The sequence below is a fragment of the Rhamphochromis sp. 'chilingali' genome (assembly GCF_963969265.1).
Source record: "Rhamphochromis sp. 'chilingali' genome assembly, chromosome: 17".
Taxonomy (NCBI): Eukaryota; Metazoa; Chordata; class Actinopteri; order Cichliformes; family Cichlidae; genus Rhamphochromis; species Rhamphochromis sp. 'chilingali'.
The window spans coordinates 18,066,682-18,084,406 of NC_137944.1; the positions used below are offsets into that span (position 1 = coordinate 18,066,682).

Here is a 17,725-nt window from a genome sequence, read left to right on the forward strand (position 1 = left end):
ATAGTGACTCACCGAGGCTTCAGCTGAACTCGCTTTGTGAAACCGAAAACCCAGAGTTTTCGTTAACTCAGGGTATACTTACTCAGTTTTTCCACTAAACCGGCTTCCTGAAACAGGGCCCGGGAAGGCCAGATCACACTTAACTGGAATACACCTAAGAGACAACCTGCACAGTCCTAGAAATAAATTAAATAAAACGAGCATGAACTTGAACCACAACGATGAGGAGAGATAATATAGAGAAGGAAAGGATCCGATTCACCCGATCTCAACTCCAAAACCTTTGGGTTACTAAAGATAAAACCGAAAGCAGAGAAATCCACAAACCGCAGCAGCTAAAAGGTGTCATCCAAGGCACATTTGGATGTTTTCACAAACTGTACAGCGCGACTTTATAAAAGCACTGAATATTTTACACATTATAAATTCTATTTTCTATAATTTCATGTATCCTTTCTTTTGTTTCTTCATTTTCTACGTTGTCACCAAAATGGCGAAACAGTTATGTGCAAACACTTGTCAGTAAAGGTGATTATTGAGGATAGGCATATCCCCCAGAATGTAGACCCACTGATGTGGGTTTTTGTCTGGTTTGGTCATTAATTTGCACCTGCTATATTCACTCCTCAGCCCAGGTGTGATACAGCCTCTGATAAGAGAAAACCAGAGTTTGCATGATTTTGGGTCCTAAACATCTGTTTTGGGGGCTCACAGGCAGGTGTTTTGTGCTCACAATCTGCTTGATAAACTATGAGTCAATGCAGCGCCTCATTTAATTGTCCTGCAACAAAAGGCACACCACAATTCTTTGTTGATGACCTTTAACACACTCAAAGAGATACTTTCAGTCTCCACGCCAGGTGCTTCCTGTTGATCATCTTCTTCGCGCTTATCTGTGGAACATCAGGAACACATTCTGCAAAAACCGTTGCTTATGCAGGTAGGAGCAAAATATGTCTCACCCCTAACCTTGAAAGGAGTCTATATAATGTCTGTGTCTGCAAGTGTGCATGCCTTGGCCTTACTGATGATGATGTTAGAGGTGATTTTTGACAGAAGGATATCAGCAGGGGTCAAAGGGAAGGTTTACAAGATGGTAGTGAGACCTGACGTGACGTATGGTTGGAGATGGTGACACTGATAAAGAGAGAGGAAGCTGAGCTGAAGATGTTGAGACTTTAATGTGGGAGTGAGCAGAACAGACAAGATTAGAGATGAGGACATCAGAGGGACCATCAAGTTGTTCCATCTGCGGACAAAGTCAGAGAGACAAGGGTGAAGATGGTTTGGACATGTGCAGAGGAGGGATAGTGGATTTACTGGACAAAGGATGTTAAATATGGAGCTGCCAGGCAGCAGTTAAAGAGGAAGACCACAGAGGTGGTTCATGGATGTAGTGAAGGACATTGCAGAGGGTTGTTGTGACAGGATGCTGCTTTGGATAAGTTGAGACGGAGGCAGATATTCACAGTGGTCACCCCTAAAGGAAGCAGCTCAAATTTGCAAATCTATGAAGTCTAAGTTATAAATCATTGACCATCATTTTAATCTTTCTAATGCCTGAACAACAACATAATTGCCAGAATACTCAATTTAAAATAAAGGTGTTTATCAAACCTAAATAAAAATAAATAAATAAAACAAATTAACCCACTACTTTTAATTCATCCATTATTTTCATTTTGAAAGTTTAGTTTTTGGTTGAAAAAGACAAAAAAAAAAAAAAAAGATAAAGATAAAGGGATGATGTAGGTCTCAAAAACACCATTACAGTTGTAATAATAAAGCAGGACACCAGACAAAGTTATGAAATCATTTATTCCCAGCACGTGGTTGTGTACATCTCCAGCATATGATACTGTGTACATAAGCATCATCATCATCAGACATTGTACTGTACATCAACAGTGGTCACCTCTCGAGCTCGCACTCTCTTACACACAGTCACACAGACAGTCACGCGGTCAGGCCTTCAGCGGACCAAAACTGCTATTCAAGAGTTCGCCGGACTCGCTCTATTAATGTCTGAGCTGATGACCACAGCTTTACTGCGCTGCGGCGCTCACGTCCTCCTAAAACACCACAAGAGCTACAGTCCTGGCTCTGGCGTGTGGGGAGACAAAAGCTTTTTTTTTTTTTATTTAGTCTCGACATTGTTTTATTTATTTTGTTCTCCTTCTCGGTTAAGAGGGGAGGGGCAGTAGGACTACTGACTACACATCAAGCTTGAATTTTGTGAATTTCTTCAGTGCAGGCTTGGTCTCTAACGTCTGGAAAAAGACAGAGGGGTTACAGTCACTGACAAAAATTACCATTTCCTACCTTCCCCCATCTTCCACATGCTCTTTACTACATTAGCAAGCTAAAACACGGTTTCATTATACCAACAGGAAAAAAGTTTTTTGTTGTTTTTTTTTTTGTTTTTTTTTAAACTGACATAATGAAGTCTTTGCAAGAAAAGAAAAATGATACGAGTGCACACTTAGACACACACACATTCAGACACTGACACGCTCAAGTGTACGCACTTCAAAAATGCTGAAACACCGTGTACCAAAAATCATTATGTCGACTTAACTGAACCCCCAGGAGCAGTGAGAGGCTTCCCGTCACTTTTTCAAAGATAAGGGCGCTCGAAAGACACGACTTCCTGCATTCAGCTACGTAAAAATACAAGGTGGATGTGGTGCTGTGAAGGTTTTCTCCTCTCCAGAAATAAGACTATTGAAACCAGGAGATAGCGGGTGTTTGGTGTTTTTTCTTTGCAAAGCAGATCCTGGAACAGAGGGTTTATTACTTTTGCGCACAAGCAATGCTGCTAAATTTGACTTAATCGTCTCTTAATGCTTCTAAGGTGTCCAGAGTCAGGCAGAAAGAAAAAAAAAAAAAAAAGCCGATAAAATCTAAAAGCCTGTTTGGTCCCCATGATAGGAGGTTTTAGGATAGGCTGACTGTTTTCTTAAGAGGTTTCGTCGTTTTGCTTTGTTTTTCCTTCTTGCACACAAACGGCCAAGAATCACATGTCTCTGAACGAGTGTTTCAAAGTCAGTACACAAAGCAGAGGAGTCAAATATGAAGTGTATGCGCTGTGTGTGTGTGTAAATGTGAGTTAAAGATCGCTCTATTTAAAAAAAAAAAAAAAAAAAAAAAAAAAAAAAAAAAGCCAGTATGGCACCAGAAACACGTAAATTCAATGAAAGAAACGGCTGATCCATAAATAAAGCACGAAGTAAAATGAGTAAAAGCTCAGAATAAACAGGACGTGCATCGGGAAAGCTGGGCGTGACGTCGCGTCAGCACAGAGATATGGCTGTAAATCACTGAGGACGACTTCGCGAGACGAGAGTTAATGAAAGCAGTCAGTCTGACAAAGTCAAAGAAAAACAAAAAACATCTACAAAACACCCGTTTCTTTCCGGGGGTTACCAAGCTTGGCTGATCAATACGTGGTTGGTTAATTAATGGTTTATTAAGACAAACCCATCGAGAATGTTAAACAAGCAGGGCACGGTGGGATTCTCCTTTAAGCGAGTTAGTATGAGATCGCATGCTGTTCAGCAGTACAGGTTACCAAATACTGGCCTAGTGCTGGTTGTGTGCGTTGTGAAGGAAGGGCAACGAGCAATAAGGAAACGCTTTCCTTCTCCTGCCGACCCCCACTCCTCTCCCGGAGCCGCCACCCTCCGATCTCCACACAAAAACCATACAAAAGACAGAAAAATAAAATAAAAAAATAAAATAAAAATACATAGAACATTGCTAACTTTCCCCCCTTTATCCCACATCCCACCGGTCTCTCTTCTTTGAACTAAATCGCCTTCGTTAATAATGTTTTCAATATGAAACAGTGGACACACCCATGTCAGATTCTAACATTTACATGGCTTTAGCGCAGTCTGTCTGCTTCCCGTCGAGCTATCGCTTAGAGAGACAGGGAGGAAGAAGAGGGAAAGAGTAGAGGCAGGCAGAGGGATGGACAGAGGGAGGTTTCAGCTCCAAAACAGAGGGTGGAGAATTAGTGATGCCATCTGTCCTCCTCACTACTTCAAGATTAGATGGAGTCCTTCGCCCGACTCATCTGCAGAGAGGGGGAAAAGTGAAGGGAGACATTACATCCTCGTCTAACAGTGATCTAGGTTGTGGCTTTCTATCTGTTAGCAGAGACTGCTGACCTTTGACAGTGCTGATTAAAAAACAGCTCTCGTCAGGGAAGTTGTAAACCATCTGTGGGAGAGAAGTAAAAAAACAAAACAGGGTGAAGCGCTGGAGCTCATGAAACATTCTCAGCAGGTTAAAGGTTTGTTTCGGTTGCACACAGGTCCGACTCTGAAGAGCGACACAGTGTGTGTGACACACACAGAGCCCATAAACAACATGCAAATAAGATGATGGCGCCCGGTTATTCCTCTGTAAGCTGTGAGTGTTTGTAGCTCAGGAGGCAGAGCAGATCATCGATAACTGAAGGGTTGGTGGTTCACTCCTCGGCTCAACACGGGTATTTTTCACTTGTTAGGCAAATGTGTAAACCACTACACTAAACCAGATCTCAAACCCACAACTTCTATGGTGCCTTATTTCTGAGCACGGTGTTTGTGGAGGTATTGTACATCCTGAAAGCTGAGTGAAAAGGACGTCACCATGTCCACTAAAGCACACAGTGAGGCATTTTCCTGTTTATGGGTGGACTGTGGCTTGGGAGGTAGAGTGGGTCTTCTGTGAGTATCCTTGAACCCCAAATTTCCCCTGAAGCATCAGTCTGTGTGTGTGTGTGTGTGTGTGTGTGTGTGTGTGTGTGTGTGTGTGTGTGTGAGTGAGTGAGAGAGATTGTTAGAAAGTACTTAAAGTAGAGGTTAAACGCATGTGTGTGTGAATGCTCTCAGTGCACTAGCAGGGCACCAACCCACTTACCATTTATTCCACTGTTTTTTAATTAAAGACTTCCACTTCATGAGTCTTTCAGGGCCATGAATGTGACACTCAAAATATAGAGAGAGTGAGTGTGTGTGTGTGTGTGTGTGTGTGTGTGTGTGTGTACCTGGTCGCTTAGCAAGATGTGTATGCCTGTAGGACCCTGTCGGTACACCTGGTTGATCGTTCCCAGTGGAATGCTGCACACGCACGCCATCTTGCGGATGAGTTCTGCAGCTGTGAGCTCCTCTAGATACAGAGCATGGTACACTGCACAGAAACACACCAGACCGGTTTCACGGTCATGATAATAATCACAGACGGCATTTGGTCCCTGATTAATATCAGCAGCATCTGTTCGTCTTTACCGTGTAAACCAGAGGAGAGACAGTGTTCTCCATTTTCGTTAGTGCTGTGTCTGTCCAGCAGGGGGCTCTCTTGAAGGGACTCCTTACAGACATATATTGTCAGCCTGGGACGCACTGACCTGCATACACAGAAAACAGCGTGGGTGGTGTATCACAGAGCCTGGAGCTGGCATGATGGGAGATAACTCGCTGTGTTTTTGTTGTGGGTGACATCATGTTATGTCTCTGTCTCTCTTTAACTTGTTTTTTGCTTTGTATTTACCAGAAGCAGCCACTCATGTGTGACCTACCTGGATTTGAGTGCATTGAAGAGCCTGATCCCATCTGCTGGCCCACAAATCTGGACTAGATCGTCCCGGGTTAGCTTTAACAAATCAGAACCTTAAAACAAATAAATAAATAAAAAGGGAGGACATCTGGTCACTTCTAATACACGCGCACGTCTTTCAACATCATGACCACGCCTGACCACGCTGTGTGTCTGACAACCTGCCTGTGCATACCTGAGAAGTTAGAGAAGAGCCGTGTGTAGGAGCTGAAGCGATTTTTCAGCAGCCACTTCTGTGTGTCCTGTATGGAGGCAGTGGGGCCCAACTGCTGTAAAGAGGAGCAAACAGGGGGTCGAAACATTAACACAACTCAGCCCTACTGAGCTAAACCATATTTGGATTAAAACTGAGGGCACTAAAGCCTCTTTTCCACTAGAACCACCAGCTCGACTTTTAGGGTTTTCAGGGCTCGCAAAATCGCAAAGAGTGAAAACTTCAAAAAGCAAATGTCCTAGATCTTGGTTCCACTTGCCTCTTACCTGTGATTTCAGTGGAAATTTCCAATTCAGAATCTGACACAGACTGATTCATGTCCTACACAGTTCTTGCAAGTTCATAGAAATTTCTGTTCAATTAGAACCAAATATTTGAGTTGATGATTGTAATTTGTTGTTGTAATTTGTGTTTTAAATATTTTTAGATTAATGTATAATATTGTAAAGGAAACAAAACATAAATCAAAATTTTCTTTTATTTTTTTTTTAGGCTACTTAAATTTATTTTGGGCTACCAAAAGCTGAAAAGTGCCTGCCCCAAGGGCTACCAGGGATTTTGAAATTTTGCGAGCCCTGGTTTTATATTAGGTGGTAGTACCTGGTACCACAAATATGACGCCAACAGACTGCATGACACTGATTGGCACAGGAGTGACATCACTGGATGACTCATGAGTGATGCCTTTTTTGAAAGCCGGAAACGGGGGAAATGGCGACACATGAAGCGGTGCAGACATTTAACATCAGTTTAGCAACATGTATATCAACGCCTCAATGTCCTCCATTGTTTTTTAGCATCACAGGAGTTAAGAGCCACCTCGCTATAACAACCCCACCCACATTGAGCTTTACTGACTTGCAATAGAAAATGACCAAAACTGAGTAAAGTTGAATCGAGCAGACGCTAGTGGAAAAGAAACTTAAGACAATTTCAAATAAAACACAAAGAGTGGAAAAAAGTCATGGATCCAAACTCAACTGCAGAGTGGAGGTGAGACATTCGTCAGTCACCTACACCATTTTCTCCTCTCTGTAACTGAAAACACTACATTTCATATTACACAGAGATATAATGGCAGATAAATGGGAGGAAATACGCTTTGAATGTTCGAATGCAGCTCAAATTCATGGAGAGAATTCAAATGAAAGGTAATAACAGCAGAAAAAGTTATCTAAATATCTGCTGGAATAAATGTTGCTGCTCATCAGAAACAAACATGGATTTAACCACAGCAGCAGTCGGTACTGCGATTGTGTCACTTACTGAAACTCAATAAAATCTTAACCCTGTGTCATTAAGGGAGGAAAACGTATCATGTGACATGGCAGCAGGTGTTCGTCACAGCAGACGTTTTAATTTGCGATTTCAAGAACAGAACAAATGTTACTAAAACCATTAACAGCGCCTCTGCACTGTTCAGCCGAGTCGTTACAGCCTGACAGTGACTCAGCACACACGCGGCAAAGCAATCAATTACGTCATCATCTACACCCGAGTCTCTTACACCTCTGTTCTGTTCGTGCAGGTGTGTCACTTTTCACTAACCTCCGAGTTGCCATGGCTGCCAGGGTCTGCCTGGTGATTGGGTGAGGACGAGTCACTGGAAAACAGAGACGTTGATTTAAGACCAGTATACACTTTACCTAAAAAACAGAAAGCTCTCTCACTCACGCACACACACTTTCAAGGTACCTGTCCAGTACTGAGGAGGTCGTGTAGGTCGACAGTGGGGTGGAGGCGAAGGAGAGAGTAGCTGCCTGGTTGGTGCTGGTGTAGGCGTTGTCTGGCCAAGGAGAGCACTGTGGAAAGCGCACTTATTGATACAAGCAGCTCAAACTACACAGAAACAACAAGTGAAAGACATTTAGCTCCATCTAGCCTAAAGTCAAGTTCAGTACAACATCCCCTAAACAGCAACTGACGGCCTCACTAATCAACAATAGGTCCTAAAAAAGGTGGCAGACAGTGTGTGGAGTGATTAAGAGGAGGAAGAGGAGAGCAGAGCAGGATGCTTACACTGCCTCTTTTGGCCAAGGAGTCGCCACAATCAGCGGGAAGTGTCCGCTTGCTGGACTTTTTCAGCTCATGGTCGCCCGCATCCTCTATGATGGGCTCAAGCCTCGTCTACATACAGACACACAGCAGAGATTAACCAGCCAGTGGTTATCACACAAACAACTAAAACCTCCAACTCGATATGTGGGGAACAGATAGAGGTGTGGTTATCACCGTAATTATAGTCCAATAACATTTGAGCGCATTTTAAAACAGTCTGAGGAGAGTTTCACCCTCACCCGCCAAACACCGAAAAGTCACAGAGACACTATTTCACAAAATAAATGTAATATATTTGATAAAAGGCAATTCTTTAGACTTCATTACTAACTGATTTTAATACAAGCTGCAAAAGATTCAAAGTGGTTTTTTTCCTCTTTATGCAACAAACTGCAAACCATTTTCCTCCAAGCGAGAAGTTATGTCACTGCAGCAACAGTGAAAATGAATTAAAAGCTGGGTCTCTGATAAAAGGTGCAGAGCATGATTGATGCTAATAAATAAAGGCTGGCCAGCCCTTACTGATGGAAGAAACAGACCCGTCTGGCTGTTGGGGAAGCTGACGAATGTCGGCTAAAATGTTACGCATGTTCTGATATAAACCTTCCGACAAACCGGCGATCTTTGGGGAGAACCACCACCTCGCCCACAATGTCAGCTGGGAAGGACTCCAGACCCCAAAACCCTGAACTGGATGAGGTGTTAAGAAAACTGATGTTCTGACATAGGTGGTTTTATGTTTGTTATATTTACAGTTTGTCCATGTTATGCTTTATGACTCAGTCACACTACAGTAAAAATAGAACGACATCCTCTTTTTCGCTGGGAAAACTTTCATCAATCAGCCGGTGATTCTTTTGCTGCAAGTAGTTGCAGCTACCAATTAGGGCCGACTGTCTGACATCCTTGACCTCTGGGTGACTTTTTGTTTGCAAAGTGATTGAATGGGAGGTAACCTGTCTCTATGACAGTCAGTCTGACTCAAGACTGACTGTCATAGACTGTGGTCTAATTTATAGGCACACCTCGTCTGTGATGCATCTCTTTGCAACAGTGGCTGTATTCTGGTTATATTCTTGTTTAAAAGCGAGGTTGCCGAGCACCTGTACTGCTGTACAGGTGCTCGGCAACCTCGCTGTACTGTATTGCAAGTCAAATGTGAGTGATGTTTAAGGGGGGTGTAGATATGAGAAGACCCTGAACAATCTCACTTATATAATCAGCTAGAACAAATTAAAATAAATCCCTTTTGTCACATTAACACAACTATTTAGTCGAGACCAGCTATTCCCAAACTTCACACCCCTGCAGCTTCATTTGAAACATAAACATTTTCAGTGGCACGCCCAAACCTTCAGTAAAAACGCCCAACTGATGGTCACACATACCTAACAAAGCATTTCCTTTGTGCTTTCATTTATTCATGCTCCAGTGATGAAATTGTTGAACCTGATCTTCTATCAGCAGCTTTAGTTTCAAAATTAAAATCTTTACAATTAGTGACAAGAAAAAGTTCAGGAGCAAAAAAAAAAGCCCCATAATTAAGAATAACAATAAATAATGGCAATTTTAAAATGAATTACAAAACAAGTCAAAACAAGATTCTAATATAGAAACACTTTTGATTTTAAAATAACCCTAAAAAGATGTAATCCTACAGAATCCAATAAGAAATAAGCCAAAAGTTTATTAGTTGGTTATAAAACATAAGTAAAATAGAAATATGTTTCTCATCCTGCAGGATTTAGTCGTATAAACGCTCCACAGATTAAAATTAGACGGTCCCATCCATTTACATTTCTAATATAGGAGAATTAAAAATATCAGTTAACTTAATTTTCACTGCGAGCGAGCAGGAGGGAGTACATAAAAGGAACAGCTCAGGCTGTAGAGACGATGTTAGAGAGGCAAGACCGCCTGAACGTGTGCAGGAGGGATACTGGGCACACTGGACCTGCTGTGGCCCATTCAGACCCCATAGGGGGTTGCAGCCCACACATTGGGAATCATTGGTCTAGACAAACAGTTGAGCTGACAATAAAAGTCTGTTCAGTATCTGAGAAAATATGGAAAAACCACACAAAGTGACACAAAATCCACTTCAGTTGTGTGCTGCAAGTCGACTAGCTGATAGCTGGGCACAGAAATACTAACCAGTTATCCGGTTGTTGTTTCACAGCAGCAGCGTGCCTCTGATTTGGTGAACAAATGAGGCGGAAAGAAGGAAAGATGACAGCCGTGTGAACAAACACGGGTCTCCTAACATTAAACACACCTGGCAAACTAATGTGACATCAAATCTGTGCCACTGTGAAAAACATTTGTGATTTTTTTACATTTAAAAAAAAAAAAAAAAAAAGACCACCTCCCCCCAAATAAATCAAAGGAGGGTTTTTATTTTTGGGCTCAACGCGATCGTCGTATTTTTGATGATCTGAGGTTTAAAAACGCAGTAACTGATTGTTTCAGAGTCCCTGACATTTATACACTTGAATGTGAGAAACAGTGAGAAACCACGGCCAACGAATTAAGAGGATTATATGACTTCAGCAGCTTTCTGAATAAAGTTATTGCTGTTCGTTAGTTCTTAAATCCAAAGCATTGTAATTTTCAGACTGGTTGGCAGTGATGGAGTCTTTTGTATTATGAACAAGAACTGAACCTGGAAGCTTGTTAGTATTATAAGCTAGTTAGTGTCAAAGTCACATAAAGCCTAGGAGTTCACAGCAGCCCTGTACCGACCTCTGACAGGATAGTGGTATCGTAAGAAGGCTGGTACTTTTCCTTCTCTTGAGCTGTGCGTTTCTCCATCTTCTCCCTGTCAGTCTTTTGCTTGCGATCTGCCCCCTTTGGCTAAACAGGAAGCAGAGAAGAAGAGATGTAACTGGTGAGTGCTGGCACAGTTTCAAACGTGCCCTGTTTAAGATTGAGTGAGCACCTTGAAGACTTTAATTTGGCAGGAGGCAGAGTGGAGGTGCTCCGTGTAGTCTCCGCCGTCTCCGAGGGCGAACGTGTCGATCTGGATCCTGAAGGGGACGCCCTTCTCTCCGCCGTGCTTCCTGGGAGTGAACTCCGTGCTAATGCAGTGCACCTGCAGACGGCGGGTAGACACGATGAAGTCAAAACGTGTTTGATGTGGAAATTCAGCAGCACGCTGAGCAGGTGGCTCAAAGAGAGATGTATGTATGTGTGTGTGTCTCTCTGTGGTTTGAATGAGTGTCAGAGGATGTCTGAGTGTTACCTGCACAAACACAGAAGTTCTTTTGTTCAAGTCCCACAGAAACTCTGCAGCATTCAGCTGGGAGGGGTGAGTCTTTGGCTCCACAATGCCCACTGACATGGGGATATCTGATACACAGACACACACACACACAGATATTTGAGTTACAAATCACACACATGAACGGGACAGTCTAAGCAAACATTTCTCGGCAGGCATCTTTACCGATGTCAAGGAGACGGTCGCCAGGACGGTTCCACTTCCATCCCTCCAGCTGCTGGTGCTCTGTGTACTGCAGCCGACGGTCGTGAAACACCACTCGCACTATGCTCTACACACACAGACACACACATTAGATATAAAGTGTCCTGTCTACAGACACAGATGTATGATTGTCCTCGAGCTGTGAGGATCCTCTCACCTTCACCATCTTGTTGTTGAGCTCCGGTAACTCCCCTGGCTTCCTGTTGTCCAACATACGCACCTCATAAGACTGGCCTGAGTGAGAGTAGATGAACATTAAAAAACAAAACACAACAACAACAAAAAAGAAAGATTTAACAAGGAACAGTGAGTATATACATATTTGAATTTAACACACTCAATAAAAAGGTACAGGCTCATTATTATTGTTGTAAATTTATGAATGACACTGCAGGAATGGTTCCTCTGATGAAACACTCAATACTGGGATTTAATGGCACTAAAACTCATTTTTGGATTACTTGTTACAACTTCTGATTATTTTACTGTGAGCATTATATATTGATGTTATCACATTTAAGGTCCTTTTAAAAAAAACAAACAAAAAACCCAACGTTCTTTTAGTAATTTATTGTTATGGTTTAACTTCCAACTCCTGCCTGTTTAGTTACACATGACTGTGTTTTATTGCACTTTGTGTAAAGAACTTTGAAATGCTAGTTGTGATAAGTGCTATGCAAACAAAACGTTATCATAAATCCTGGACTCTCTCACTGGTCTGCCTATCGACTCTGTAGTTACAGAGTTTAACCTTATCAAACTTCCAGGAACAAAGACCAAAAACACAAAAAAGTAGATACAGAATCCTCTGAGTGCTGCTGTGGAGACCACTTGCATTTTATACTCTTTAAATGATCACACCTGAAGGTAAATTTGCCTTTTAATTCTTGATTGAAGTTTTGTAAAATCACCCCAGTGTGGTATAAAGTTGTGTCACTGCTGCAGTGGTTTATGTTTCAGTTTGTGTGAAACAGACAAAAACACATGCATGCCCAAGTAAACAGTCTTTCCTAAAAAATTAGCACAAATGCTCACACTGCACAGGCTGACCTGTGAAGACACCGCTCAGGTATTTTGTTTATTCATGCTCACTCCAGTTTAATTACATGCAATTTAATCCAGCTTTATTTATATAACACGACTTCACACCAACAGTCACCTCAAGGTACTTTCTATCGCTACAATATGAGCAATATAAACCCCAACGATCAGAAAATACCTGACCCTGCTCTCTATCAAACTCCTTCACAGGCTTTATTAGAATATTTTATTGTTATATGTGAAGCAGAAACAGACGTTTAGACCATATGATGAATTTCTTACTTTGCTGGTTTTGTTTTTATACAAAACAATTCTAATAAAAAAGTAAGTTAACTTGTAAATCTTGCACTTTTAAAGTAAAAATTACAGGCAAAAAAAACAAACAAGCGAATAAAACACTGAGTTGGACAGATAATCATTATTAATGCACTGAGAAAGTAAAAGTCAGTGGGGGTAATGGAGTGTTTGGAGGGCAGTACAGTGTTACACAAAAACAAACAAACTTTTTCCAAGAAAAAACACAAAATCTCGTCTGTATGACCAAACCACCTTTAAACAAGGCCCCTGAGCTGTGTTTAAATAAATAAAAACTGTGTGTATTGATATGCTAAATAACCTGGAATAATAACGTCTTGTTATGGATTCAACGTGCATTACAATACATTTCAGTAATAGGCAGATCTTAGTGTGTCACGTTGAGGGCACACGAGGCTGGCATTCACATCAGTAAGAGTTTCATTTTACAGTGATCACACCGAAATGCATTAAATTAATGCGCTCATTATTTATTGACGTTGGATTGTTGACAGGCAGCCATGCAACACAAACTGGGTCGTGTAAAACCGGGTCAACAACCCCCCCTCCCAAAATCACCTGCCGTTCTTTAGGTCTCACCTTGGTTTAGGTATGTGAGCGTTTCGTCATGCAGCTTGACAGCGGGCGAGGTGGCGGTGCACAGCACATACTGGAATGGGGGATTTTTGGTCTCATTTTCAGGAGGGAGGCTGGAGTCCTCCTGCTTAAAGATTGGCAGAGCCAGCACATCACTAGGAGGGGCGAGAGAGACAAACAAGTCAGCGAGGGAAAAACAAAAAAAACAACAATAAAAGAACAGTTGTGAGCGATAAGTTTTCCCCGTTAGGAGCTGATTTGGCATATTTTCCTTGGCACTGGCCTCAATTTTTTTCAACTAGCTTTTGTCTCAAAGTTAGTTTGAATCTCCAGCACCATGTGAGCTCCATCCTGATGACAACATAATCACTGTGACCTTCCTGAAGGCAAAGGAAATAGTGTATTTATGCATCAGTACTGGACGACCTTCTCTCAAATGTTTGTGTGATTTTAACACTCTCACTTCACTCTTGATATGTCACTTTCAGTTGGGCAATATTTCCCTGTCACAGTGTGGAATAATTCAATGGATCACCTTTTTTTAGAATAAGTGACGAAGACTATCCATCGATCAAACTGTCTCTCTAATTATGTATGCATGAGTCCGCAGGAGGATAAATGAACAGAAACACCCAGAGATAGCCTTAGCTGCTGACATATACCATCTCTCACGCTTGGCAGGCACTGTAGACAACGTTCCCGTACTTGGCTCACCCTGACAAATGCTGTGGGAGTGTCAATGAGGGCACAGAGAAGGGTGAGGAGTGTGTGCATGTGCAAAAAAAGAAGTCCTATCTGTGCAAAAATATGTAGATCAGGGCATCTCATTACCTGGAAAACTAATCTGGAGCCAAACTAAAACCACCTTACCAAATTTCAAATAATTCCTGCAGCACCTTCCTCAAAACAACGAAGTCTTTCAAAGAGCTGCCTGCTAGATTTATCCTGCCCCGTATCGCTTTCTCTCAATCACTTGCCGGTGTGTTTTCTCTGCAGAGTGAGCGAGCCCAGGCAGCACCAACATGGGTGCCACAGCCCAGCTGAACCATGCTGCCCACGAAAACTGCATCTGCTTCCTGAAATCTGAGGAGCTCGTTCCACTGAATAACACCGAGACATTCTGTTCCCATCAGCTGCTGACTCCAAACACACCCACGACCCACCCCTGCACCACAGACAGACAGCAGTATGTCTGAAGCACAAACTAATACTGTCAATGCATACCATCCCCTGAATACCAGTAATCTTGCTTACACACATAAGCGACAGGCACACACCTACGTCATGCTCAGATAAACACACGCTAAAAGCAGACGGATGCAGATAAAGCACATGTATGCCCTCGGCGGGCTTGCCTTCATCATGCAAATATCACGACCTCCCATTAACCTGTTACATAACAGTGCACGCATACTAAGAATTACTAATTGAACAGGTGGTTTATAACAAAGTTATTCAGCTCAGTCTTTCCACACATATCGACTTCAAGATATATTTGGTGACTCTTTTAAACATTAGGAATTTATTTATTTACCCCCCACCCAAAAAAAAAAGGAAAATCCAATGACAAATGACCAGCAAGTCTCAACCTTTCCTGTACTGGTATTGTGACAGTTCACACCATCATTCAGCTGCTTCCCCAGAGAGGTTCTCGTCCCCTTGTCGGATGTACTATGACAGCACAGTTGCAGGAAATGCACATGCATCCTCTGCAGACAGATTATTCTCAAGTAATGCTGCCCAGCCAGTGTAAATATGCACCATCAGCATAAATGCTGGAATAACCTGACTAACCAGAAACCAGGGAAAAACTGGCTTGTTATTATATTAAAACCAGAACTATGAAGATAAAATTTGTTACTAGACTGCATGTTTATTAGCCTCGGCGTGTACAGGCAGGTGAGATATTTTGGCAAAAACCAACAATGTGTTTAAATAAGGGGTTGGGCCAGTAACACCTGAAAACCTCCACATGCTGGCATTCATCTTACAGCTCTCTGGAAATCTACTGCAGGGATGAATGCCAATATTCCAAAAGACACTCCCTTATTTGGTCTGTTGATGGTGGTCTTTGGTACAAGAGGGCACAGACATTTAAACTGGACTAAGATCAGATGAGTGTAAAGGTTATAGCATAGGACTGCTATAAGCTGTGGGTCAGTGTCATTGAAAAACTAACTCTGCATTGATCTGAAGAGACATGTTCCTCTAATAAAATAAATGGGTCCAACATCTCAGAGTCACCAGACTCCCAACAGTTCAATCAAAGTTTGCTGCTGGAGAAAAACCACTAGTATGCTTATGGACTGCCTGTGTGGTGAAACAGTTTTAGGATAAATATAACCATGCAATGAGAAATAAATACATAAATAAATTTTTGATTTCCAATACTATTGGAGTCACACACCCCCCCCCCCAAAAAAAACAAATGGGCCAAACATGATGGTGTGCTAGTGTAAAAAGATACATTAAGTGTATTTACAGTGACTAAATTGCTGCTACATTTTCTGAAGAAAATCATTCAGGAGGAAAGCAAGAGTTTCAAAAATGTCAGAGTTAAAATATTCAGACTAAAAACATATGATCATGGATCACTGCTTAGAGAGGTCAGGAGCAGGTAAACAGAAAAAAAATACTGGCTTCAATGATAAAAGATGAGGTGCATATATGTCCTGAATTGAGGGAGGAAAAAATGCTTGAGCAATTTCATTTATAACCTAGAACAGCTCCATTAAAAAGAGTCTAAATTCAGTCCCATCCGCCTAGATATGTGCAGCCACTTGTTTTCACATAACCCTGATTATGAGAAACAAAGCCACAGACCTGTTCTTAAAACCAGAACAGTGTCTTCCTGACTTCCTGGATGTAACAAAAACTTTACCCATGTCCTTGCAGCATACACGTGCATTGAGAAACAGTGCAGACTGATAAAAAAACAAAAACAAAACATCTTTGTCCCTGGCAGTATGACACGTGTCCCCTTCCCTGCCTTTGTGTGTGTTTAGAGAAATTAATCTTCATCCCTGATCGTGGCACCCCGCAGTGACTGCTCGAGTCCAAATCTCAAAACAAAGAGAAACCATAACACCCAACACAAAGGGAGTAACGCACCCAGGGGGGCTGTAATGTTAACACTCAGAGAGCTGTTCTTGCCAACGACCCACTGAAGCTGGGACTGGCATGTTGTCTTCAGTCTCTCTAACCTCATGCTGTAGGCTCCAGCGCCCAGCTCCTGCCCGATGCCGGACAGGCTGGCGTCGAAGTCGTGAACCAGCCCCGACTCGATGGTGGCGTCGTCCATCTTCAGCACCCAGGCCATCGGCCCCAGCTCCTTGTCCTCGGCTTCTACTCGGATGGCCGCCAGCTTGCTTCAGGTACGAGAGGTCGGCTTATAGAGGAAGTGAGCTTTGCAGCTTCTGAATGACACCCGTGAGAGGAAAGTTATGCTGCTAGCCCGCTAGCCGCTCCCTGGCAAGCTGGGCAGGCGAACCGGTAGCTTTCTACAGAGACTGGATGCATTGCCATATCTCCACTCGAGTTCTGAGAGTTTATTTTCGCACAAAGGGATGCTCCAAGACAGGCAGACTGCCTGAAAGTAACTTAGAACCCACTCAGCGAGTAAATAGTTAGTCGTGACTGAAGATCCGAGCTGATTGTCAGCATGCTAATGTTAGCTAACAGCTAGCTTTGAAAAGGAAGCTTAAGCAAGCTAGCCTGAATTCAGCAGCGCCTTTGTTGCTTCAAGTATCGAGTCTTCATACAGTCCGACTGACGTTTGTTCAGCAGAACGACACAAGCAGAAGGAGGAAAAAATATCGTTTTAATCCACACACCGCATCCCACGCAGCGCCCCGCACCAGCTGTTGCTACTGAGCTATGAAGCTAACTAGCATCAACTTCACTTGCTTTCAGCTACGTCCGGTGACCTAAGAGCGGCTCTCCTCTGGCGCTCCCTCTACCATCCCACTCCGCGCTCCTCTTCTCATCGCGGGGCTGGAATCACCGCCGGGGCTCCTTATTTTTAACACGCAGTCCGTTAACCATCCAAAATGAAGCGTTTGACACAAAACAGAGCATCAACATGGCTCCCTCAGCACACAGACTGTCGGTCTCTGAAGCCCGCAGGGCTGCCACCGCCAGCCTCGGGAAGGATGCCAAAGACTGAGTCCAGCCAATCAGAGGCCGCCCTCTGTGCCCAGCGCAGAATTATTAGCCAATCAGCAACCTTCGAGCTTCCGTCATTGTGTCCAACTGTAGTTGCGCTCTGCCTCCCTGAAACTATAACACATATCTACAAAAAGTCGTTACTGTCAAAAAATATGAACCCTGTAGGCATGCAAACACCCCTCAGTGTCAAGTAAAAATAATGTTATATCTCTGATGCAAATACAGCGACAGGGCGCTGACCTTTTCACCGAGAGTTATTTATTAAC

General features: G+C 42.7%; 1 protein-coding gene across 2 annotated transcripts; it reads right to left on the reverse strand.

Annotated features, from left to right (window-relative positions):
- Positions 1 to 3,125: 3,125 nt before the first annotated feature.
- ubp1 (upstream binding protein 1) lies at positions 3,126 to 17,507 on the reverse strand. 2 transcript variants are annotated; one of them, XM_080862897.1, is made up of 16 exons: positions 16,496 to 17,501; positions 13,296 to 13,447; positions 11,518 to 11,594; positions 11,322 to 11,427; positions 11,118 to 11,224; positions 10,815 to 10,967; positions 10,619 to 10,729; positions 7,838 to 7,945; positions 7,514 to 7,620; positions 7,367 to 7,421; positions 5,780 to 5,873; positions 5,567 to 5,657; positions 5,277 to 5,395; positions 5,036 to 5,178; positions 4,173 to 4,224; positions 3,126 to 4,078 (listed from the first exon to the last, which is right to left on the reverse strand). In XM_080862897.1, exons 1-16 carry the CDS (start codon positions 16,609 to 16,611, stop codon positions 4,041 to 4,043), a joined length of 1,629 nt encoding a protein of 542 aa, XP_080719023.1. In that variant the 5' UTR covers positions 16,612 to 17,501; the 3' UTR covers positions 3,126 to 4,040. The 2 variants fall into 2 exon arrangements, with proteins under 2 accessions (XP_080719023.1, XP_080719024.1); XM_080862898.1 differs by lacking the exon at positions 7,838 to 7,945 and having other exon boundaries at positions 16,496 to 17,507.
- Between the last annotated feature and the right edge of the window lie 218 nt (positions 17,508 to 17,725).